General features: G+C 42.1%; 1 protein-coding gene across 1 annotated transcript in view; it reads left to right on the top strand.

Moving 5' to 3' along the window:
• The first annotated feature begins 8,551 nt into the window (after positions 1-8,551).
• LOC308659413 (unconventional myosin-X-like) overlaps positions 8,552-27,003 on the top strand; it is a 107,176-nt gene continuing 88,724 nt past the window's right edge. The window contains exon 1 of the mRNA XM_081312988.1: positions 8,552-8,724. Coding sequence (XP_081169114.1) covers positions 8,704-8,724 — 21 coding nt within the window. The 5' untranslated portion in view covers positions 8,552-8,703. The remainder of the gene's footprint in view (positions 8,725-27,003) is intronic.

Here is a 27,003-nt window from a genome sequence, read left to right as displayed (position 1 = left end):
CCCTTTGATGTGCTGATGGGTTTGTGTCAGTGACCAGGCATCTTCAGCCAGCTGCCAGTTCCAGGCAGACAGGATGGCTCCCTTCCAACCAAGGAAGAGTGTCCTAGATACCAATCGCCTATTTATCATTCAGAAGGCATGATAAGAAGCATTCTAGAAAAGAGAAGGATGAAGGAAGAACGCTTCCTGTTCTAACAACTTAGCTCTGGGTCCCAGCTCTACCATAAGCCCAACTTTTAACTCCTTCCAAGACTGCTTCAATATGCTCAATATCATATCTTAGGTTGAAATTCAGGTTGTCTCCCGTCAGCAGTCCTATGGTATTTCAGAGCAACCTCTGTGTGCAAAACCTGACTTTTGAGCAAAGGTAGTCCTTGACTTACAACCATTTGTTGAGTGACTGTTTGAAGTTACATTGGCACTGAAGAAACTGACATATAATTGTTTTTCACACCTATGAGCATTGCAGCATCCCCATGGTCCCATGATCAAAATTGAGACATTTGGCAACTGGCTTACATTTATGATGGTTGCAGTGTCCCTGAGTCGTGTGACCCCCTTTTGTGACCTTCTGACAAGCAAGGTCGATGGGAAAGTCAGATTCACTTAACTTTTGTGTGATTTGACTTAACAACTGCTGTGGTTCACTTAACAACTGTGGCAAGAAAGTTTGTAAAATGGGGCAAAACTGACTTAATTGTTTTGCTTAGCTACAGAAGGTTTGGGCACAGTTGTCATAAGTCAAGGACTATCTGTATCTCTGAGGAATAGTTTTTTGATTCCCATGCTTTCCCATCCCTGTTTTGCAATTGCATAAGATAATTATGCAATTGCAAAAATCACATAAACTTGGAAGAAAGGAAGTTTTTACTCATGAAATTCTTGCCCTTTCCATTCTTCCATTATTTCTCTGTGTCAAACATTAAACTATGAGCCACATGGGGCATATTGTCTGTGAAGCATTACTCAAAGTAATCATTCAATAACTATGACCATAACCTTAGCAACAATAGTAATATTTTCTGTCTTGCTTTCACAATGAAAGAATGATTAACAATGATGTTGTCGATTCCTGAACGTTTCTTTGCTACAGGGGTTGCCACAAAGAAGAGGGAGTCAAGCTATTCTCCAAAGCACCTGAGGGCAGGACAAGAAGCAATGGATAGAAACTAATCAAAGAGAGAAGCAACCTAGAACTAAGGAGAAATTTCCTGACAGTTAGAACAATTAATCAGTGGAACAACCTGTCTCCAAAAGTTGCGAATGCTCCAATACTGGAAGTTTTTAAGAAGAGACTGGACAGCCATTTGTCTGAAATGGTATAGGGTTTCCTCCCTGAGCAGGGGGTTGGACTAGATGACCTCCAAGGTCCCTTCCAACTTTATCATCATCATCAACAACAACATTTATTTTATTTTATTGTATTTTACTATTTTATTAATTTATTATATTTATTGGTGTATATGAATTAAAAGATCCCATCCTGGTCTAAAGGATGGTTTAAGAAGTGGATTAAACTAAAGAGTAATTATTTCAGGTCAACTTGTCATGTCCCTGACTAGAAGCTGCTGCTTGGCTATTGCAGCCAAATTGTAATCTTCACTGCTGCCTCATTTCTGTGGCTTTGTGGCTGCCTTTCAGGAAAGGAAATGGGAATTGCCTCATCAACAATACCCCAAACCTCCAATTGCATTGAAAGCCACACCTCTTCTCCACTGCTATTTTAGTGTCTCTGTCAGATTGTCTTTGGCTTACCTCTCACATGCCCTGGCTGAGGGCTGATTGGCAAAAGGAGAGAGAAGGAAATTCTATTTCTTTTTCTGGTCTGTAACATATGTTGTTATGACTAACCCAATGTTTCTCAACCGGGCTGGGGAATGCTGAGAGTTGAAGTCCACACAGCTTAAAATTGCCAAGATTGAGTAACCCTGAAGTAACCCATCTGCAGTCGCAACATGACTAGGTTTTGAGCAGAAGAAGCAGAAGCAAAAGAGGTTGGCTCAAAGGAAGGGAGAAAGGAAGGTACAAGACATTTTTATTCAATACCCAAGAGACTGTATGTAGCTCAGAGTTGAAATGTGGACTCCTTAATGGTCTCTGAGTTTGATTGTTTGCTTGCAGAAATTTTTATTATCTGACCAGGTGGTATCATCAGTGCACTGATGATGATACCTAGATGATATTACCAATGAAGCATCTGCAAGCAAGCAACCAAACTCAGAGGGCACCAATGTTCCTCTAGTAACTTGGCAATCTCATTTCCCGGCTTTGGGGGGGAAAAACCCTCTCCAGAACTGCAGAGCCCACCAGAATTATTCCTGACTTATGCAACTGCACCATGGTGTTTTTTTGTTTTTTCTTTTGAAAAGGAAAATTAAATCCCAAGGCAGCATCTCTACTGTTGGTCTCAGGGTATGAGTACCGCTCTGTACTTCAAAGACCGTATCATGTTTATTTTTTATGGACCATAGCTGGAGAACTGTTTGGGACATATTGCTTCCAGAATTAGCATGCCCTTGAACCTTTCCAAAATCAAAGCAAACCTAGTCTGAGCATGGCCAAATAGTCCTGTTTCAATGAAAGAGTTGATATCCATTTATTAACTAATTATCTATCTATTTAGGATGGCCTTGCCTTTTGGAAGGCTAGCTTCTCTTCAAAAGCCTGCTTGTTCTATCTCCAATTTAAGGAAGATGCAAACCTACAAAAACCTTGGAATTAACTATGATGCAGATGAAGCAAATGCACTTAAACAAATTACAATCTTCCACGATATTAGATATTATTTAAATAAAGATATAATTATTTTAAAATTTGTTTCTACACCTATTAACTAAATATTGTCCATCAGGATTTTTTTTCCTGATATATTTTCATTCCTCCCCCCATCCCTCCACCAGCCATATAAACACAGTCATTGAGCACAACATTAAATATGCAGGTTCTTGTCCACTCCTAGAGAAAGACATTCCATTGGATCACACAGCTTGCTCAACAGAATACGGTTTCTTAAGTCTAAAGTTGGGTTTTTAAGCAAAGGGTTTTTAGATCTTCCCATTGCTGTTGACCTTGAGAACTACTGTAGTTTTATTCTGCAGTTGTTTTAATGCTTTGGGGATTTTTGCTTGCTTTATTCTTTATTCACATACATTATGATTTATACAGTATATTATGTTACCCTGATTTGGAAGTATACCAAATAATATTGGATCATTGATCTACTTTGCAGAGCATTTAAATAGCCCTGTCCTCTTATGCAACTACTTGTTTTAATAATCTCTTGGTAATATATTTTGGTTTCTTGATAATATATGTTTGTCTTCTACATGCACTTTAGATGTTCTAGCTGATGTCTTCCTCAATCTCTTGGGGATCATAAACCCTTTTCAGACAACACAAATAGTCAAGGCTTTTTGAGAGGAAGCTGTTCTTTAGTTCTTCCTTTGTGAAAGAGTTAGTAATATCCTAAGTGCTACTTGAGCCATCCTGATAGTTTGTTAGTTCTTTTATTTATTTTTGGATGCTTATACTGTAACCCATTTCAATCAAAGCAGAGGTTTCTGTCAGTCATGAGGCAAGTTAATTTGGGGGCACTCATATATAATCTTTTTGTCTAAGATTTTATAATCTTTGCAGTTATGCTAGGATTACTCAAGGAACTACTGTAGTCATTGGCTATAAATACCTCATCAGCTTTAGCACTATGTAATTATAAAAACATTAGAGCTTTTGCATTTTACAATACAGTCTTTTACAAGAGTCTAGCTAACGTTTGTACAACATGAAGGTAAGGAAGGGGGGAGAAGTTATAGGTGAAGGAGTTGTGGTTTTAATCCTCAAAGAGAAAGAAAATTATCAAATTTCTGGGTTGATTGACGTAATATATAGAAGGGGCTTCATTTCTGTTAAATATGAGAAGATAATATAACCAAAGAGAGAACCATATGTGCACTGTAACCATAGTGCAAAAGCTTCTCAGCTTATATATTTATGCACACATTACATACTTATAGACAATTTTTTTCATCATTAAAACATATAAAAATTAACTGGAGGGGTAGTAATTCTTGACAGTGGGCTGCAATTCAAGAAAAATTATGCTTAGATAATAAACCTATATACCAAATAAATATAAATAATATGATTATGCTTATATAAATAAATAATAGTGAAGTGCTGCATGTTTCCATGAAAATTATGCTCTGGCCCAGTTTAGTCTAGATCAGAATTCCTTCCATGATATGTATCTTTCATGTTAATTTTTTGACTAAAATAGAGATAGCTGCTGACTTTGTCCAATTCACAATTTTCAGTTTTATTGGCCTTCCCACAATAGACTTGCAAGTAAATACAGGTACAGTAGTTCACGACTCACAACCATACGTTTAGCACAATGTTCAAAGTTACAACAGTACTGAAAAAAAGTGACTTATGACCTATGACTTACAGTCCTCAAACTGTCACAGCATCCCCAGTCCTGAGGTAAAGTTCATGTGTTTATGGCAATTGCAGCATCCCGGGGTCACGTGATTGCCATTTGAGACCTTCCCAGCCAGCTTCCAACAAGCAAAGTCAGTGGAGGAAGCTAGATTTGCTTAACGACCATGTGGTTAACTTAATCACATGGTCGTGAATTCACTCAACAACCATGGCAAAAAAAGGATGGAAAACTGGGCACGATTCACTTAACAACCACCTTGGTTAGCAACAGAAATTCTGATCTCAATTGTGGTCATACGTCGAGGACTATTTGTACCACTAAAATAAAGAGTACTTACTTATAGTAAATATGGGCAGTTCTGTGCACAAAAACATCATATGGAGGTGGATTGAAACTAGATGAGTAAGCATCAAGAAAGTCAGTTTGCTGAAGTGACAAAAGTGCCGGGCTAGAAATTGGGATATCATGAGTTCAGGTTCTCCCTTAGACAACATGAAAGCTGATCAGATTTGGGGCCTGTAGCTCTTAACCTAAGCTACCTCACAGGGTTGTAACTGTAGGAAGGTACGAAAAAGGAACATTATCTGCTTTAGTTGACCAAAAATAAAGATAATATAGAAATCTAATACATGAAATCATATTGTCAGACTTTTTCTCTATCATATTTCTACTTGTTACCTTGTAGCTGAATAATTTTTCCAGCACCTGTACAGATATTGTAGATGTTTGACAAATAGTCCTTGCTGCAGCTGAGTGTGTGGTTAATAATAATAATAAAGTTTGAAGGGACCTTGGAGGTCTTCTAGTCCAACTCCCTGCTCAGGCAGGAAACCCTATACTAGAGGTAGGCAACCTTGGCTCTTTTATGACTTGTGGACTTCGACTCCCAGAATTCCAATATTGGAGCATTCACAGCTTCTGGAGGCAGGTTGTTCCACTGATTAATTGTTCTAACTGTCAGGAAATTTCTCCTTAGTTCTAGGTTGCTTCTCTGTTTGGTTAGTTTCCATCCATTGTTTCTTGTCTTGCCTTCAGGTGATTTGGAGAATAGCTTGACTCCCTCTACACAACATCACCACCAGATGGATCTGTAGCTGGCTAACACACCATACCCAACGGGTAGTACTCAATGGCACTACATCCATATGGAGAGAAGTAAGCAGTGGGGTACCACAAGATTCCGTTTTAGGCCCAGTACTCTTCAATATCTTCATAAACAACTTAGACGAGGGAATTGAAGGGGAATTCATCAAATTTGCAGATGACACCAAACTGACAGGAGTAGCCAAAACCCCAGAAGACAAACTCAGGATCCAAAAAGATGTTGACAAACTTGAACAATGGGCCCTATCCAACAAAATGAGTTTCAATGTGGAGAAAAGCAAGGTCTTACATTTAGGTAGAAAAAATCAAAGGTACAAGTACAGATTGGGCAAGACCTGACTTAAAAACAGTAACTGTGAGAGGGACCTTGGAGTCCTAGTGGACAATCACTTGACTATGAACCAGCAGTATGCAGCAGCCACCAAAAAAGCTAATACAATTGTGGGTTGTATAAACAGAGGCATTACTGCTTTATAAAACCCTAGTAGGACCACACCTGGAATACTGCAGCCAATTTTGGTCACCATATCACAAAAAAGATGTAGAGCAGGGGTGTCAAACTGTCAGCCCACGGGCCGGATGAGTCATACGGAAGCTGCGCCCTCCCCACTGCCGGGAATGGCAAAATCGTCCCGATACGTTGCGCGATGTCACGTGATGTGCAAGTTTGACATGTCTGATGTAGAGTGTTTGGAAAAAATTCAGAGAAGAGCAGCTAAGATGATCAAAGGCCTGGGGACTAAAACATACAAAGAACGGTTACTAGACTTGGGTTTGGCTAGTCTAAAGAAAAGAAGAAATATGGAAGACATGATAGCAGTGTTCTAGTATGTGAGGGGCTGCCACAGGGCAAAGGGGGCCAAGTTGTTCACCAAAGCACCAGAGGGAAGTACGAGAACCAATGGTTGGAAACTGATCAAAGAAAGAAGCAACCTGGAACTAAGGAAAAACTTCCTGACAGTGATCTTGAGTCTGTCCCTCTGTTAATGCAGCCTAGCATTGTGTTGGCTTTTTGGGGTTGATTTGGGTTGATTCCTTTCATACCTCTGCATGGCATTATTGTTACAATTTGCAGTTTTGATAAATTGTCATCCTTTGTACTATTAATCCTCTAACTGTGTTATGTTCTCATTTATTTCATGTGAGGTAGTCTTTTATTTGCTAAAACAAACATTAAATTATGTGGCACAGATTTATTGTGAGATTGGCATACTTTTTCACAAACTAAAAGCCAATTTATGAGATACCTAATGATCTCCACTTAAGATATAAATGGATCACACAAAGATTCCAGGATATTTAGTTTGTAATTCTATATAGTTACCAGGAGTAAGCTCCATTACAACACTAATCAATTAGTTGCCAGTTTTAGAGAAATGCCACTTATTCACTTACCTATTGGAAGAAAATTGCTCTTATCATTGCAATGGCATAACTTGATCCTTGCTGGCATAATGCAACTTTTATCCATAAGTAATGGACACTAACTCTCATTATCTATAGCTTCAATCGATGGACGTATAAATTATTGGATGATGAAATTTGTTTTCCCATTCTTCTGCTGGATGCCAGACTAGAATAAAAAGCCTAATAGTTTCCTCATTACTGGAATTTGAGAACAGTAGGTACCTAAATGTATTTTAAATACTGTAATGATTAAAGCTGCTCTCCAGATTTTGAAACCTTTTCATTTTAATAGCAGTATTTTTAACTAGATTGCAGTGGGAAGATCTAACTGAGGTTATTTCATTCTTGCCGGAGAGAAAAGGAAACGCTTGACAAGGCTTTCTCTTGCCACTCCAAGTATTTTTTTTGCTTTTAATGCTTTTTCACTCTTATGAAAACTTAAGCAGATGAATAATACATTATTTAAAACTCTTTTTAAAGTATTAATTTTTAAATTGGGAAAGAGCATTATAATATAGGCACATATCAAACATCTATAAACGTGATGTGTTTCCACTCTCTCTAATTAATCACTGGTTCTATTTTATCCTCTTCGGGATCCCTTCTTTTATAAACGATAGTCTTGAGTTAATAACATTGTCTGTTCCTGTGGCTTTCACTACTTCCCCAAGGCGTCTAGCCACAATAGAACTCTGTAAATTTATAGTTTATTATTATTAAAGCTTGTGTGAAATACGCCAACCCTAAAACAGCATACAATCAACAGCAGACACAACAGCTGCAGGTGGGGTATTCAAACCAAAAGCCAATTAGAGTATTTCCCCGCCTCCAGTCGCGTCTGTATTTTAACCACAACAACATATTTCTTTTAAATAAAATCCTTGGAAAAGAGGCGATTTTGTATTCAAGTCAATAATACAACACGCAGCCACAGAGAAGCGCCTTTAGCGAAAGGATGGTTAGTTTAGTGATGGTTAGTTTAGGTAGTTTAGTGAAAGGAGATTGCGTATTTTTAATGCCAGGGCTTTTTTTGTGATAGAACACTCAGAACGGAGTTCCGGCACCCTTTTTGGATGGAACCTTGTAGGTTAGGCAAGGCAGGTTGTATGACACGTGTGAGTTCCGGCACCTTTTCTTTTACCAAAAAAAGCACTGGTTATTACAATTCGATTTGCACCGGCGAAACATCGAGGGATAACAAAAAGTTCAAAAGTTGCCAGGTTCTCAGCCTTCTGATCTCGACGCCCTGGAACGAATACAGCGCAGGGCCCGGACACAGTGCTTCTGAGCATGTACAGAGTGCTTTCGGATTAGAAGGAAGGGGCTGCTTTTTCTTCGTCCGGCTCTAAATTCTCGGAACCCCGGAGCTCGATCTTCTGCGAACCTCGGCGCGCTCCCTCGGCCGCGCCTTGAGGTGGAAGAAGGCAAAGAGGGACCACAGGCCGGCGTTCTCGCTGGATAGAGAGAGAGAGAGACAGACCCCACCCAAAGGCTCTCCCGCCCTCCAATCAGACGCGGCTAAAGGCGGAGTCGGAACTGGGACCGGCCACTCGCTTGGCCCCGCTTGCGGGATGTCGGAGCTGCCTCTGAGCGCGCCCGGTCGGCTTTAGGAGGTTTTGTCGTTGTTGCTCCAGACCGGCTGAAGCCCTGCCAAGCGGACGCCCATGCGATAGAATCGCGCCTGCCTTTCGGCTCGGCGGGAAAGCCTCTCCTCCTCCTCCTCCTCCTCCTGGCAAGCGCCTCCAAAGCAGATGGACCCTCAGCTGCAGGAGGTAAGAGCGCGCCGGGGGTGGGGTGGGGAGTCTTGACTGCTGTCTCGCCATCTCCGAGCCGTTCGTCTCTGGGCGCTGAGATTTTCCTCTTCCTCGCCCTTTTTTTTTTCGGGGAGGGGGGCGGGCGGGCGGGGAAAAGGCCTGAGTTCTCTTTTGACCCGGCCAGAGGTGGCTTTGCTAAGCCAAGTAGAGAGGGGCCGTTCTCCTGCCGGACTTTGATGCCCTCCCACCCCCGACCGCCTGCTGGACTCGATCGCACCTCAAGGGCTGAGTAAAGGTTGCCAAGGAGTCGAGGGTTGGCGTCCCAGGCTGGTACGGGGGCTTCTTCCATTTGAGACGGACGTCTGCCAGCTGACATTGTCAGGGGGGCAATCGACTTTGCCTATCGGAGATGGAGAATAGGCGTCTTGCTTTCACCTCCCTTCTTTGGCCGACGTGTCCCGGTTCCTTTGCACCCTAGGCAGAAGGAGACATCAGTCTGCCTTTGGGAAGAGAAAGGAAATCAGCCCAGAGCCCCATTGCAGAAGAGGGAAGAACAACACGTAGTCAAAGAGTATAGCTGGGTTGTGCTGCCAGCCCTTAAAAGAAAGGCTAAAAGGACCTTCCCTTCCCAAGGCAATCTAAATAGCTTGGATGACAATTGCCAAACATCCCTGATAGCGTGACCAATTGAGGCTGATAGATCAGGGGTTGGAAAAGACTGCTGCAAAAGCTGAACACTTGGATTACAAATGATGCCTGATTACATATACATGTATCAGGACTATAGCAGAAAACTGCTGGCTCTGGTTGAAGAGAGTAATGAAATTCTATGCTGGCAGGTCTAGGCCTAAAGAGTGGACTAGTATAATGTGTGAATCCTATGTGTGAATCATTTAGCCGAAGAAGTCACAGCTTCCGCCTAGGGCTTAACTCTAGGAGGGATTGAAGGGCATTTTATTGCCACAGTTAACCATCAGTATACAATTTGCTTCAGGCTAGAGCCTTTCTCCCTTCTGCCAGTATGCTTAGCCTGCTTTTAATAGGGAACATGCTTCTCTAGTTATGACAAAGATGGCTTTGGACCTTGAGTTGCTTGCTGGTACTTCCTGGCGACTTCATGGTCCTTTCCTGCATCTGTGCGTGTTGGCTGATTTTACTGTGCAGATTTTTGCCTTTTGCTAGGTATGTAAAAGCTGCATCTACTTCTGTGTATGGAGGAGGCAAAAAAGAACCAGCCAGCAAGAGTAATTCCTTGATTCAAAGTGACTGTTGCACACTCATCTTTCCTTCTTCCTCAATTAGTGACTTTCAATTTTATGCCAGAGACCTTACCCATTTTAAAGACGTGTGGACTTCAAATCCCAGAATTCCCCAGCCAGCATGTGGAAGTTTATACATATTAAAATGGCCAGGGTTGGAAAACATTGTTCTCCGGCATCCTTGGAACCATGGAAGCCATGCCACAAACTGTTTTGTGCTTTTTAGACTTATTTCTGTGGCTTCTGAACTAAGGTGTTTGGCCAGGCACCCTTGAGTACAGGCTAAAGTTGCCTTCCTCAGTCTGATGACTTTAGTTCTGATGGAAATGGTAACCTCAGAGTTGGGGGGCCAAGGTTTACCAGGATTGGGAAAGGCTAGATGCTTCTACTGCTGGCAGCTTCTTAATTGGCTTCATGCTCCATGTATCCTGATGCTCATTTAACTTTCATGGTCTGCCTGAAGCCATTTTCTCCAAAGCTTTGACTTGGTTGATTAATTCAATCTACATACTCCCAAAGCTGCAGCCAAGTGCTTAACTTATACAACAAGGTCTATCTGTAGGACTTCTTTGTGTCTCTTGATCCTAGGGCTAGCCCAAAAGCTGTCCACAGTAAAACAAAGAGTTGGTGGTAACCTTGTTGTGATTATGAGGCAGGATAGTGCAGTCTTTGTTTATTGGCGTTCACCTTCCACGGAACAATAGTAGGTCCCTGGGCAATATAATAAATGTACAGATGTAGTTCTCTCTTCTTCCACGGAAAGGAAGGGGCCCAGCTGCTTTATCCAAGCCAGATGACTTTCTAAGGGAAGAGCTGATGGGTTTGGAGGCCTCTTTGGTCTTTGGTTCCCCTTGATTAATCCTGAGGGGTTCCCATCTTGGTTCCTTTCTCAGCCATTAAGCTAAGTGTATGAGCTGCCCGTGCATTAGTGGAACAGGAGCAGATAATGAGTTTAAGAGGTTACTTTTTGCCCAGTCTCTCTTGGTTTACTTTATCCAAGCATCTGCTTGATTTTATGGAGTCTACCTCCCCAACCTCACCCAACAGGCTGTGTCTGTTGTTGCCTCCCCCAGATTCTCTTCCTGAAAAATGTAATTAGGAGCTGCTATATTCTTTTAACTGATTAACCTAATCTGTGCAGGTCATCTGGTGCCTGACTGTAATTGTAGGAAGTCTTGATTTGCACGAGAGTATCTTCACCCTGGCTTCTCTTTCAATAGCTACCATAGCTACTTGGGAAAAGGTTGGAAATACTGATTGGTAATAGCAGGAGCAGCCCAGCCTCACAACTGGCTTCTACTGTTTTATATCCACGATAAGTTTTTTTTTAACCTTGATAGTTAATGAATACAGGTAGTCCTCAACTTACGACCACAATTGAGTCCAAAATTTATGTTGCTAGGTGAGACGTTTGTTAACTGAGTTTTGCCCCATTTTACAACCTTTCTTGCCACAGTTGTCAAGTGAATCAGTGCAGTTGTTAAGTTAGTATAACCTGGTTGTTAAGTGAATCTGGCTTCCCCATTGGCTTTCCTTGTCAGAAGGTTGCAAAAGGTTTATCGCATGACCCAGGGACACTGCAACAGTCATAAATATTGCAAGTATCCTAATTTTGATCATGTGACCATGGGGATGCTGCAACGGTTGTAAGTGTGAAAAACAGTCATAAGTCATTTTTATCAGTGCAGTTGTAACTTTGAACAGTCACTAAATGAACTGTTGCAAGTTGAGGACTATCTGTATATACCTTTCCTTCTCTCTTTGTCTATGTGGAACAGACCCTAGCTATTTTACACATTCAGTGACTGAACCAGGACTTTCTTGTAACCTACACACTTGATTTTTGTGACAGCTTCTTTCTTTGGATTAACTCCTGATTGAGAAGTGTAGGGTCTAATAGGTGGAATATCTGAAAGGGAGCAGCAGTCTAGGTCAAATCGGCAAGAGTATCTGCTGCATATCTTTTAGCCTGATGCATTTTGCTGTGCCAAAGAGCAGTAGATTTCATTTCTCTACTCTGATCTTCCCTGCTCTGTGCCTCAGCTGGTCCCTGGAGTGCCAGAGTATCATACGTGAGGCTATACTGTATATCATTTTGCCATGTCTTTCATCTCATTGTAAGGCATGATGATGGCCACCAATTCATACCTTTTAAAAAGGGAGGGGCAAATGTACTGAATCCAGAATATTAATGTATGAAGTACATGATTGCTGGTTGAGTGTAGAAAGGCATCTTGGGCATTATGATTTTTATTGTTAAACCTTTATTATTTTATATTTCTTAGCTTAGTTATTTTGCTACTGTACAACATATTATCGGACTAAATCCTAGCATAAATCAAGACAGGTAACCAATGGCTTAACTTGGTACGTTTTAAATAAATGGCATTTTTATTGAATAAAAAGCCCAAATTGCCAACAGAAATACCTATAAAAAACCCCATATAAACAAAAACAATGATGGAAAATTCCAGTATAAGAGACAAAGAAAATCACCGTCTAAAATCAATTGTATTTTTTAAAATTGATATGACCAACCATTAACAAACATTCTTTAATTTGTAGAGTTTACTAAGGTGCTGAAGATCAAGGGATGAAATGGCAAATCTTTCGAGGGATGGAGGTTCCAAAGTCTTTTGTGTTCAGTGGCTGAAAAGAGTCCATTCCATATCTTCCCTTGCAGCTAAGCCTCAGCTAAGATTGCAGAGAACAGTTAGATTCAAAAAGGGAAGGTTGGGGTTAATAATATAAGTTCTAATGAGAACATTTATAGGGTGGTAAGATAAGCATAGGGACGCAGTGGCTCAGTGGGTTAGGACGCTGAGCTTGTCGATCAGAAGGTCAGCAGTTTGGCAGGTCGAATCCCGAGTGCCGCGTAACAGAGTGAGCGCCTGTTACTCGTCCCAGCTTCTGCCAACCTAGCAGTTTGAAAGCATGTAAAAATGCAAGTAGAAAAATAGGGACCACTACGGTAGGAAGGTAACAGTGTTCTGTGCGCCTTTGGCATCTAGTCATGCCGGCCACATGACCATGGAGACGTCCTCAGACAAACGCTGACTCTTCGGCTTTGAAACTGAGATGAGCACCGGCCCTTAGAGTCGGAAACGACTAGCACGCATGTGCGGGGGGAACCTTTACCTTTACCTTTTTTTAAGATAAGCATGTTGTAATGAATGGGCAGAATAGAACCAATGGATGTTGCATTCTGATTAAAATTGGACTGGGAATGATAAGACCAGATTTAAGTCCCACCTGACCATAGAACTCAGTGGGTGACTTTGGGCCAGTTATGATCAATTGGGTATAGCAGAGAGTAGCATCTAGCCAACTATGGTTTAACATCAAAAGGCAAAGTAAGGTTGAATCTAGTTAGTACTTGGAGAAGAGACTGAAGGTTAGACAAGAAAGTCAAAAAAGCATCCAGGAATGGCAAGCTACTTCCATATTGTTAAAAAAAATCACTCTGAATTGAGTTTGACTTGAAATAATCTTCACATTTTACATTTATTTTCTAGCAACCCGAGTTTTCTCACAGTCATTGATATGAAAATAACATTAGAGGAGAATAACCCCCAGCCCGTGTGGGTATCCTTTAAACTCTCATAGTCAAAACAAGTATAATGGATTAATCAGAAATACACTTGGTGTAGTGGCTAAGATATTGTACCAGGCTAGAAATTGGGAGACCATGAGTTCTAATCCAGCCTTAGGAACAAAACCAAGTGGGTGACCTTGGGCCACTCATCCCTCTGGACATGGAGCTATTCTAGTTATTCCACTGTTAGTTGGCTCTTCTTTTATTGCTCAGCATTGTGGTGGTGATGGTGGCAGTTATTGTTATTGCAGAATGCATCCTTGGCTTCAAGTAGCAGATCATTGCTGTGTTTAAAAACATTGCTTAAAAACAAGCTCATTCATTTGAAAGGGCATCCCTATGGGGAGTAGTGGCACCGTGCCCATTGTGCCAGCTTCTTGATTACCTCAGCGTATGCTGCAGGCAGGCTGCCCTGCTCTCGGGGGACTCTTGCCAGCGGTCTTGGGCAATTCCAGGTTGAAATTGAGAACAAATTTTAGAAAGCTCTTCTATTTTATTTGTGTATTTTTTTTTAGCTCTCTTTAGAAGCTACATAGTCTGCAGGGACCAAGGGGTGAAATTGAGCTTTGGCTTCTTGCTAGATGTGGCCAATCCCACTCAACCAGAGAGAAGTGGCGTGTGGGGAGGAAGGGAGTTTTAATTCTAGGGAAGGCAAACATTTGCTTATATTAACAACAATAACTCCACTAGAGAAAGAAAGTGAAAGAGAGAGAGAATGAGTGAGAGGCAAGTGGGAAAAGCGAATGGGAGGTCCAAGGGAACTGGACCAATGATTTTGCTTTGTCTCCTGTAATCAAGAAGTGAGTGAAACAGCCTCTTGGTTTTTTTATGTCGGTGTTTTTGGGAGATAAACAGAGATGTTTGAGTCAAGCTCTGAGAAATGCCTTTCTCTAGACTAGTTGCATCTGCAGCAGACTCCTAGTTTCCTTTCCAGTGGGTAACCCTAGGGCTGATGGTTGCCCTGGCAAGCATAATTTTTTCCATGTCAATCCTTTTTGTTAGGTTATAATGTAAAATACAAAAATACAAAAGCAAATAATAGGAAAAATAGGGGAGGGAAAACGAATGAGAAAAGTGTAGAGAAGAAGGGAAAAAGAAAGAAAAGGCATTGACTTGCAACTCCCTTTGGTGCAGTAGAATAAGAAGTAACATCGAACCTCAACTTTTTACTTTTACATAATAGTGTAAAAGAGCCATTTCTATAACAACAGATCTATCTAATCCGTAAAACCCCAAACCAAAGTTTCATTTATTTATTTTTCCACCTCAGGCACAAAGTCCAGAAGCGGTTTCCAAGTAGAAACAAAAGTACTTGTGTTTTTTTCTTTTATCAAAGCAATCAATTTAGCCATCTCTGCTAACTCCCTCATCCATTGTGGGGATTGAAGCATCCTTCCATTTTTGTGCATAAAGTAATCTTCTGCAAGCATAATCTTTCCCATGGCTTCTTAACTTCAAGCAAATCTTCCTGCGTAAGGATTGCATATCGTGATGCTAATATTTCTGCCTTTTCTGTGATATGCTGCATTGTCTGATAGCTTTCAGGAAACTGAGCAAGTGAGGAATAGGGCTTTGGTAATACTACATATGTATGTACAGTATATATATATATATATATATATATATATATATATATATATATATATATATAGGGGTGGCTCAGTGGGTTAGGACACTGAGCTTGTCGATCAGAAGGTCGGCAGTTTGGCGGGTCGAATCCCGAGTGCCGTGTGGCAGAGTGAGTGCCTGTTACTCGTCCCAGCTTCTGCCAACCTAGCAGTTCGAAAGCACGTAAAAATGCAAGTAGAAAAATAGGGACCACTGCGGTGGGAAGGTAACAGCGTTCCGTGCACCTTTGGCGTCTAGTCATGCCGGCCACATGACCACAGAGTCGTCCTCGGACAAGCGCTGGCTCTTCGGCTTTGAAACGGAGATGAGCACCGGCCCCTAGAGTCGGAAATGACTAGCATGCATGTGCGAGGGAACCTTTACCTTTACCTTTACCTTTACCTTTACCTTTAGGGGTGGCCCTAGCAGCAGCAGAGTCTCAGTCAAACCAAATTGAAGATTGCTGTCATTTAGGGTGAAAGTTCATTCTCTGAGCGTGTGGGTTGGTTTCTGAATGTTTCATTACGAGGCTAGGTAATATCTTCAGCATTTAAACTCCAGTGAAGATATTACCCAGCCTGGCAACGAAACGTTCGGAAACCAATCCACACGCTCGGAGAATGAGCCTTCACCCTCATCCTACACCCAAGCTACAGATATTTGCCACTATTGCTGTCATTTTTAGGAACCAGGTTTATTGTGCTTGGATTTGTCTGCTCTCCCAGTGGTTTGAGCCCTGCTGAACTGACTTCCTTTATGTGCAGTCTGAAGAATGAATGGTGGCCTATTTTCAAAGATTTGGTTTTTGGGTGGAAGACAATGGAGTCTCAGGCATCCTTTCTCTTGACTCATTTAGTTCATAATGCTGCCATTCTAGGGTGATCTGTAAAGTTCTATGTAAAGAGCTGGAAGATGATGTTTACAAATGGTGGTCCATAATTGGTCAGGTAAATTACGAATTGCCCTGCCAGATATGGAAGTGGTTATGGTCTGTGTGAAAATCTATTGTTACCATAGTCTCTGGATTCTGCAGGATCTGAGTGACTTAGCTGATGAATCCAAATGATAATAAATACCGGTAGGTTGTTTTTTCTAACAACTGACTCAGGTAGACTGTGATCTGCACCCATTGTCTTTGTAGTTGTATACCACTGTTTCACAATGAGACCTGGTTCTCTCATCCCATTTATTGCATTGTTTAAGATAGTCTTCATTAAGAGAAAAGAGAGTGGCCGGTCTAAGTTCTGCCAAGTAACTTTCCAAATGAGGGCAGTCTGGGCAAATCGGAAAGAATTTCAGCTACATACAAGACAGGGAAGCATTGGAATGGAGAAGCAAGATAAATTTCTGATGGAGAAAGTTGTAATCAGTATCTGATCAGACTGCATAAATATTATATTTCTAGCCCTCTCTCTCCCCAGTACCCATTTTTGACCCACACCCTATCTTGGGTGGTAGGGATGGTTGTTGTTTTTCTCACAGAGGGTTGGAGTCTAATCGTTTCCTGGTAACTTTAAATATCCAAAGATTTGCCAGTTGAACTTGATCAACCTAGGGACCTCCAGTCTTAATCCAATAGTAACTATCAACTCCCTATGTTTATGGTTTTAGACCTTTAAGGATATTTAAAAGCTTACATATTTATTCTAAAAAGATGTTGGATTTAGTAGGCTATGAAAATCCAGCCCATTAAGATTCATTTATTAATCTTCTTTAAACAGCCTGGCTTACAGTGATGTGATCCAATCACACCCTGGGAGAAATAACTTAAACTTCCAAGGATAAAAATTGCTTATATAACTGCAGATGCTTCTATGGGTTGATGTCCTTTTTGGATGCAGTCATGTACAGAACGGTATTGTTCATCTGCAATGTTATATCTCTCTTGTCACCAAATACAGAAAAATAATCAGACATTGTCTCACATGCAAATTGTCTTCATCTGAGTCAGTTAATTTGTTCAGTGATGAGCATACAGCCGATGAAGTAAACCAACCATTACAAATTCCTAGACACCATCTTTTTGTGTGTGTGTGTGTACAATGAGCCATTATAAACACACTTAACTATTTGGAAATAGGAGATGTCTAACAAAGAAAAAAGAATCACTTCAAAAATGCACTGTAAAAATCTGGGAAATCCTCTATTTGAAGTATATAAGTGAAGCATTATTACATGCACTATTTTCTGGGTACAGCTCTAAAGACAAATGTCGCATAGTTTAGATTTGCCATGACAGAGTGCCCTAGTGCTGCTAATATCATAGCTAAAGCATCCCATTTTAACACAGGCTTAGAAATTCTGGTGTATAACAACTTGGATATACACAAATGGCACTTTAGTTTAGAGAATAATTAATTAATAACTAGAAATTATAGGCAGCCCTTATTTAATGATCAAAATTGGGATTGGCAACTTGGTTATTAAGCAAAGCTGTCACTAGTATTCCTGGCCACATTTTCAGAAGTGGTTTGCTGTTGTCTCCTTCCTAGGGCTGATAAACATTGGCCCAAAATCACCCAGTTGGCTCTGTGCCCGAGGCAGGATTAGAACTGTAATTTCTCTGCTTCTAGTCCAGAAACTTAGCTACTTAGCCACAAGACCAAACTGGCATCCTCTGCCCCAAGTCCTTATTAAAATTAGTGGTCAGCCTAGAATCTAATTCCATCTTTACAGTTCCATTCCCATCCCAATATTAGCTTTTTCCATCTTTCTTATTACGTCTATATTCCTGCCTTTTATTCAGAAGGTAATAATAATAATAATAATAATAATAATAATAATAATAATAATAATAATAATAATAATAATAATAATAATAATAATAATTTTATTTGTATACCGCCCTTCTCCCGAAGGACTCAGGGCGGTGAACAGGGCAATAGTGCTTCCTCCTATTTTTTCTGTACCCCACCACAACTCTGTGTGATGAATTGGATTGAGATGGAAAGTCACTCAGTAAGTGTCCCTGGTTTAATATGGACTAGAATCTGAGTTCCCTAGCTAGCCCAATATCTTAATCACACATAATTCTTTTTATTTTACATTTTATAAGAATCACCGTTTGGATTTCATCAAGGTTGCTTTTGAATTGTAATCATGTCTTGTTCTAGTGTTTGACAATCCCTGGGATTGAAAGATGAATGAACTTTTTTTTATTTTCAGATGAGAGACAAACCAGGAACCTATTAAGTTGGCTTGATTTTTAGCTGTTCCATTTGCTGGAACAAATCACAAAACTCGGTTGAGGGATGGAATAACAGAAAGGATAGTGTGATGTTAAAATAACCAACACAAATCTGACAACAGACATTTATACCATTCAAACATGTTCCCTCCAGTTTTGATAACATAACTGTTTTGATCTATGGGGGATGAAAAAGGGAAGCAATTCAAAATTTACTTAATCTTCAGTAGGCCATATTGGCAAATCTCCATACTATGAGCTCACAGTAGCTCAAAAATGTGTTACTCCCTATGGCAATTTATCTGAATCCTTGTTTCCTTACTAAATTGTGCCCTGTTAATAAGTATTAATGTATGGTTTGTTATGAAAATAACAGCTAAACAGTATAGTAACATAAACTTTATTTTATTGTATGTGAAGCATCCGAGATTGTCTTTGTGTTTTGATGAAAAGTTGAATACAGATGACTCTTGCCCAAGGTGATTCTTATATAAGACAATAGACACTGTTTCCTGGAGTTTCCCATGTATACCTTTTAATTATATTAAAAGATCAAGCCAAACAAGCTAGCCATTAAATTGCAAAAAAAAGACCTTAAAGTTATCAGTTAACTCCATGAAAGCATGCCAAATTAAGATTGACCAGGGATAAAAAATCATTGATGTTTCTTAAATCCTACTCAGTATAATTTCTCTTTAATACTCTGGTAGTAATTGTTTTAGACATTCTTTCACTTATTGCAATCAAAAGCTAGCATTTAAACCTTGATTCTAAGTGGTATTCATAACTTGAGAGTTACTGTATCTGTCTGTTGTCTTATGTAAGAATCACCTTACTATGAGCTCACAGTAGCTCAAAAATGTGTTACTCCCTATGGCATAACATATTTTTATGTTGATAGGATTTTTTAGGATTTTTTCCTGATCTGCTTTCCTGTAATTTCTACCTATTGTTTATAAACTTGACATCTGGAGTAATAGAGATAAATTCTGCTTCATCTTCTATATAACAACATACTGTATGTAAATTTCTTCTTAAAATATGATGCCAAGGAATGAATACACTACTCCAAAAATGGCCTAACAAATCAGAATAGAATTATATTTTCAGTGATTGGACATAATAGTTATTTTAATGCCATCCACACAAGCTTATTTTTGCTAAGTTTATGATCCACTAAAATACTTACAGTAGATCTCTCCTGAATGTCCTGCTTTCAAGTAACATTACCCTCATTCTATCTTGTATATCATTTTTTTAAATTTGTTTTTAATACTAAAAACGAGTTTGCATTCTAGTGCACTAGTTTGGGCATGATGTTCAAAATTGTTAAGATTTCTTTTGAAAGTAGATTTGACTTGGGAAGCATGCATTTTTTGTGTCACCTGATTTTTGTGTCACCTGATGATTTAATAAGTAGCCTCTTTATAGCCTTATTCAGTTATATTTTAAAACCACTGAATAGTACAGGACACAAGACAGAGTCCTGCAGCATCCACTGGAGTCCTTCCTCCTGCTCATGACAGAGCAATTGTTGAAAATGACTGCTTTACTAGCTGCTGATTTATCTAAAAATACCAGGCACCAGTCCTTATTTTGCTCTTAATTTAGATATGCATTATTAGAGTCAAGATATAATATTCCCATATACTACAAGAGTTCTCCTGGAATAAAAGAAATAAAATAGTCTGGCACTATTTGCTTAATCACTTAATCTGTTTGAAAATCTTACCTAACACTTTTTAGAGTACTTAAGAACTGAGCATTCTGGTTACCTTGCCCCACCCCCACCCCGATGCCATATTTATTTTAATGCCAGTTGCTACATTCATAGCTTATGAATATTTAAAGCAACTAAATGTTTTTTTTTTACTTTCTACATGAGTCAGGATTCTACTTTATCAAGGTTACATGGAAAGTAAGATTGCTTCAGGGCAGCTGGAATCCTGTAAGTGTCTGCAGCAACACACACAAATTTGATTGACTTTGGCAAGGAATGGAAGATATTCAGAGTTGAATGCTTTTGGATAACAGTGTCTTAATGGGACTGCTGATACCAATTGGAGACAGGAATAAAATTCAAAATGACATTAATAATAACAGGGTGGAATTTAGCAGACAAATGCAAATTAAATGCTCAGGTATAGGACAGAGGATAATTAGCTTGCAGCAGTACTCGTGAAAAAGAATTTGGAATAGTAGTTAATTAAATTGCAACATAAACCAGCAGGTTGCGTCAACAAAGGTATAGTGTCCAAATTATAGAAAAGAATAATTTGTATTTCTTTGTTTGTTTATTCTACCTTGACTAGCAAATCCGATTCTAGCCACCATACCTAAAAAGGATTCAGACAAGCTGGCAGGAAGAGAGGAGAGGAAAGTTGATCAAGGGACTAAAACAAGGGACTTGACAGGATACTGCCAAAATCTAAAAGACACACAGAAGAAGGCCATGACCATTGCAGGATTAATTGCAGGAAGACAGATTCCAATTGAATTTCATAAATACATAAAGAAATAAATTATGAAATCATTTATTTCATAAATATATAAAAAATCCTGAAAGTTAACCAGAGATTTTAAGGGCTTCTGTTCATTGGCTAAGATTCCTTAATTTGTTTTCTTACACTATGCAGATGGTTGAGTTTGATAACTTAAAATGATCCCCGTGATTCTCTAAAATTGCACTTACATGCTGCTAGAAACCATGAGCTTGGGAAAATCGTTAGCATTTTTTTCTATATTCGTACCACACTCCTGAACTACAATAGCTATTTCTATTCTAGTTCAGATACATTTTTTACAAGTACGACCAATGTTTTAAGACAAGGAATCAACAATCTGAAATGGGCAGAAGTAATCCTCAAGGGATCTGATTGAAACCCATTAGCACTTCTTTGCTTGCCTGCTAATAATAGGAGAAATAGTGCCAATGATGAGTAAATATACAGAGATATACACATATCCATCAGATAATTTTTGGAGGGTTGAGCAACATTAAAAAGCACAGAAAGGGCTGAAAAATAGTATGCCAAAGAAATTAAAGGCAAGAAATAAGGAAATGTAGCTAAATTTAGGTAACACTAATACCGTTTACTACATCTTCATATCTTTATATTGCTGTAAACTATCCTTGTTTCCACTGCTTCTAGTTAGATATTGCTTTCTTTAGACTTTCCATCTCTCTTTGAGGATTGCATCAACTTTCTCCAACCACAAGTTTTTCTGCCTTTCCCTTAATCATGAACCGGTCACTCATCCTTCGTTTATTTGTTTTATAATTCAGTCCTCATTCATATTCTGTATATCAGGACTTTTCAACCAGTGGTACGGGTACCACCTGTGGTATATTGGCACCTAGCAGGTGGTACGTGACCATCCTAGAAAAGTGGTAGTGGGGGAGGGGAATGAGCTGAACCGGTGGTAGCACCGCACAAGCCTGAGCAAGAGATGGCTGGAGCTGCAGGGCTCAGCAGAAGCGCCAGGATCAATGCTCCTTCGGGGCTGTCAGGGCTCAGCGGAAGTGCCAGGATCAGTGCCAGGCTCCAGCTGGAGCTCGGCACTGATCCTGGCACTTCTGCTGAGCCCAGAAGAAGCGCCGATCAGCTGGAATGTTGCAGCATCTCCAGGGTCTTGTGATTTACATTCAGATGCTTGGCAACTGATTCATATTTATGACGGTCACAGTGTCCCAGGGTCATGTGAAGTGACCAAAACCTGCTGCAATCACCTAGCAGACGGAGGGAATAAAAACCAACCCTCCCACCCCACCCCCACTGCCAATCCTCAACAGAAATGCTCACAACAATGAAAACTTCGGACAGGAGGAAGAGCGCTGCCAGGTGGGCAGGCAGGTGTCTTGCTCAGCTGTGGCTTGGGGGGCACTTTTTTCAGTGCCATTATAACTTCGAACAGTCACTAAGCGAACTGTTGTAAGTTGATGACTACCTGTACTTCATCACTTTTTTCCTTTTTTTTTTGGTCATCAAGTTTTTGACACCTTGCTAGGCGACTGGTGGTACTCGGATGTTGCCATATCCTAAAAGTGGTACAATGGGTAAAAAGGTTGAAAAGCCCTGCTCTATCTGACAAAACCAACACAATGTATTTCTTTCATATTAGTCACTACCTTTCGAATTCAAACTACATCACCCATTGATTCTTGGCCCTACTTGTTGTACAATGGACAATTAGTATTACCACTTCATTCAATTAACTTTTATATTTCTCTTGATGTACCAATCTCTCACTTCCTTATAACAAAGATAATTGAAGCACACTTTTATACACAGCCACTTTTGCTTTTTTTCAACAGGATTCTTCATTAGAGTATATATTAACCACTCTTTGATATTAGCATTTGCATATCTTAAAATGTCTCCATCTGTTTTCCCATCATCCATAAACATTCTACCAAGATACCCAAATTAATCTAGTTTCTCATCATTTATGTGCAACTTGCAATTATCTTCATATTCCCTATCAAACAAAATGATATTGGTATTTAACATAATATTCAGATCCATATTACTTATTACCTTATATAATCTCTGCAATAGTCAATGCAAATTATTTAGGCTCTCAGCCAACAATATTTATTTATTTATAGTTATTTATAGTTACATTTATATACCGCCCTATTCCCTGAGGACTCAGGGCGGTTTACAGGGAATTAAAATCCACCATACAAAAGTTAAAAAAACCAATTAAAAAAAAATATTAAATTACCCTGTATACATTAAAACCCCAATTAAAAATTTCTCCTCAGCCTGGGCCTGAGAGCTCAAAGAGCCAGGTCTTCAGGCCCCGGCGGAATGATCGGAGGTCGGGGGCAATCCTCAGCTCCACCGGCAGCTGGTTCCAGAGGGCAGGCGCTCCCACCGAGAAGGCCCTATCCCTGGGTGTCACCCGCCGGCAATCTCTCACCGGCGGCACCCTGAGCAGACCCTCCCTGTGGGAGCGCACTGGGCGAAGGGCGTTTGATGCCGGCAGCAGGTGTTCCCTCAAATAGCCCGGACCCAGGCCATGTAGGGCTTTATAGGTAATAACCAGCACCTTGAATTTCACCCGGAGGGCAACCGGAAGCCAATGCAGCTCGCGGAGTAGAGGTGTTACATGGGAGTATCGGGAGACCCCCATTACAACTCGCGCGGCCGCATTCTGCACCAGTTGAAGCCTCCGAGTGGTCTTCAAGGGCAGCCCCATGTAGAGAGCGTTACAGTAGTCCAAACGGGAGGTCACAAGCGCATGAGTAACTGTGCGTAGGGCGTCTCGGTCCAGATAGGGACGCAACTGGCGCACCAGGCGAACCTGTGCAAAAGCCCCCCTGGTCACGGCTCCTATATGGTCTTCAAAATTGAGCCGTGAATCCAGGAGGACGCCCAGGTTGCGAGCCCTATCAACGGGGGGTAACACCTCACCCCCCATCGTTAGAGGTGGAATAACTTGGTTAACCCGAGATGCCGATATGCACAGCCACTCAGTCTTGGCGGGATTGAGACGAAGCCTGTTTCTCCCCATCCAGACCTGAACCGCCTCCAGGCACCGGGACATCACGGAGAGGGCATCGCTGGGTTGGTTCGGGGTGGAAAGAAAAAGTTGGGTATCATCAGCGTACTGGTGATACCCCACACCGAACCCACGAATGATCTCGCCCAGCGGCTTCATATAGATGTTGAACAGGAGAGGCGAGAGGACCGACCCCTGCGGAACTCCACAAATGAGAGACCTCGGGGTGGATCTCTGCCCTCCTGTCAACACCGACTGCGAGCGGCCCTGGAGGTAGGAGGAGAACCACCGTAAAACGGTGCCTCCCACTCCCAACCCCCTGAGACGCCGCAGCAGGATACCATGGTCGATGGTATCGAAAGCCGCTGAGAGATCTAATAGGACCAGGACAGAGGAGCAACCCCTGTCCCTAGCCCTCCAGAGATCATTCACCAGCGCGACCAATGCCGTCTCCGTGCTGTATCCGGGCCTGAAGCCCGATTGGTACGGGTCCAGATAATCAGTTTCCTCCAGGAACAGAGGGAGCTGATGCGCCACCACACTCTCAACAACCTTCGCCAGAAAGCGAAGGTTGGAGACTGGACGATAGTTGTTTAAAACAGCCGGGTCCAAAGCAGGCTTCTTGAGAAGGGGCCTCACCACCGCCTCCTTCAAGGCGGCAGGGAAGACACCCTCCTTCAAAGAAGCAGTTATTACTGCATGGAACCAGCCTCGTGTTCCCTCCCGAGCCGCATAAGCTAGCCAGGAGGGGCACGGATCCAACAAACAGGTGGTGGTGCTCAGTCTCCCCATGATCCTGTCCACATCATCAGGGGAAACAGGGTCGAACTCAGTCCAGATAACGTGCTCAAGACCGCCTGATTCCTCCACGTCAGACTCTGCCCAGTCAGAGTCCAGGCCGGTCCGGATCAGAGCGATTTTGTCCGCCAGATGATGACTAAACTCCTCGGCTCGTCCCTGCAAGGGATCCTCTCTCACCTCCTGGTTAAGGAGGGAGCGAGTCACCCTAAACAGGGCGGCCGGGCGATTATCTGCGGACGCGATAAGGGAGGCAAAGTAGTTAGACTTTGCCGTCCTCATCGCCGCAAGATAAGACCTTATAAAGGTTCTTAACTGCAATCGGTCGGATTCGGATCGGCTGGATCTCCAACCGCTCTCTAGACCTCGTCTCCGACGCTTCATCTCCCGGAGCTCCACAGAGAACCATGGGGCCCAACGGGATCTGCGCCAAGTCAGAGGTCGCATGGGTACAACGCAGTCGAGTGCCCTGGTGGCAGCCGTTTCCCAGGCCTCCACCAGAGCATCGACTGGGCTGTGGGTGAGGGTGATAGGTATCGGCCCAAGCGCCCTCTGGAACCGGTCCGGGTCCATTAGGCGCCTGGGGCGGAACCACCTGGTCGGTTCCGCCGCCCAGCGGCGGGGGATGGCATGACGGAAGACCAGCCTCAGGAGGTGGTGATCTGACCATGACAGAGGGGTGATGGATGGAGAACCCCCTCCCAGATCATCCAACCACTGTCCAGACAGGAACACCAGGTCGAGAGTATGATCCCCCTCGTGAGTAGGGCCCTCAATAACCTGGGTCAGGCCCATGGCTGTCATGGAAGCCATGAACTCCCGAGCTAACTCCGACGACCCCCCCAGTGATGTCAGGTTGAAGTCACCCAGGACTATAAGCCTGGGGAACTCCACCGCCAACCCTGAGAGGGTGTCGAGCAGCTCAGGCAGGGCTGTTGCCACACAGCTGGGCGCCAGGTATGTGAGCAACAAGCCCAACTGAACCCGAGGACCACATCTCAAGAGGAGGGATTCACTCCCGGCCATCTGGACACTGGTGGCCTCCCGGGGACACAAGGTCTCCCGAATAACCACTGCCACCCCACCACCCCTGCCCTGAGCCCGCGGCTGGTGCAGCACCCGGAAACCCGGCGGGCATAACTCGGTGAGAGGCACCCCTCCCTCCGAGCCCAGCCAAGTTTCCGTGATGCACGCTAGATCCGCACGTTCCTCCTCGATCAGATCACGGATGAGGGGAGCTTTGTTAACTACGGATCTAGCGTTAAAATAGACCAACCTGAGCTCAGGGGCCTGATCACCCTCATCCCCGGGTAAGAGGGCGCTAACCGGAGGGTCGGAGCGCGCCACCGCTCGGAGATAGCGGGGGCGCGATCCCAGATGTTGATATGGCCCTCCGCGCAAACACCTGCTGCCGTTCCCTATCGCCGTGGGGATTTGAAGCCCCACCCCCACATTCTGAGAGCCAGCAGCCACCTCCCCCGACCCCGTCCCGTCAGGACCTCTAACAGGACCAGACTGAGTGCCGGTTAAAGATTCCCTCCCTACCCCCCCCTCCCTCCCCCTCCCTAACCTCTTAAAATAACCGGCTAAAAATTTTATCAGGGGCCTCTTAGCATATCTTGACTCGAGGCCCCTATCTAAGCCCAACCATATGACATTGTCTCCATGCAAAAGTACATAAATGTTCATATCCATAACTGTCAGCCCCTGTAAAGTAGATCAGACCAGGGAATTGACTCTCCAGGAAGGGTAACGCTACAGATAGTCCTTCACTTACAACCACAAATAGGCCTGGAATCTCAGTTGTTTAGCAAGGTGATTCTTAAGAAAGGTGCCACATGACCTCTTTGCTCAACAACCAAAATCACTCTGTTACGCGGCACTCAGGATTCGACCCGCCAAACTGCCGACCTTCTGATCGACAAGCTCAGCGTCCTAACCCACTGAGCCACCATGTCCCTTATATGACTTAAGAGCCTTACAAAAAAGCTCAGCATTTGTCACCTTCCCATGACAAAGGAGAGGGCACCATATGCATTACCAGGAATAAGGAATTCCATCGTTCAACATATCACTAACCTCTGCCTGCAAATCTCTGAAAAACTCATTCTTGCATTCTTTTCTATCAGTTTCATCCCAAATAACTTAATCATTTTTACCATTTTATTCCATTTATTCTGCTGGAGGCTTGTTCTGCACCGATTTCTAATTATTATTTTTTTAATTCCAGTCAGCATTGTTCTGGGTTTACTTCGCCTTTTGCAATATTAAACATGCCTTACTCTCTTTGATGGCATAATTTGGAAGTCTCTTTTTCTCTATATAAATATATTATACCTCAT

Source organism: Vipera berus, assembly GCF_964194415.1.
Source record: "Vipera berus genome assembly, chromosome: 1".
Taxonomy (NCBI): Eukaryota; Metazoa; Chordata; class Lepidosauria; order Squamata; family Viperidae; genus Vipera; species Vipera berus.
This window is presented reverse-complemented; position numbering and strand designations above follow the sequence as displayed.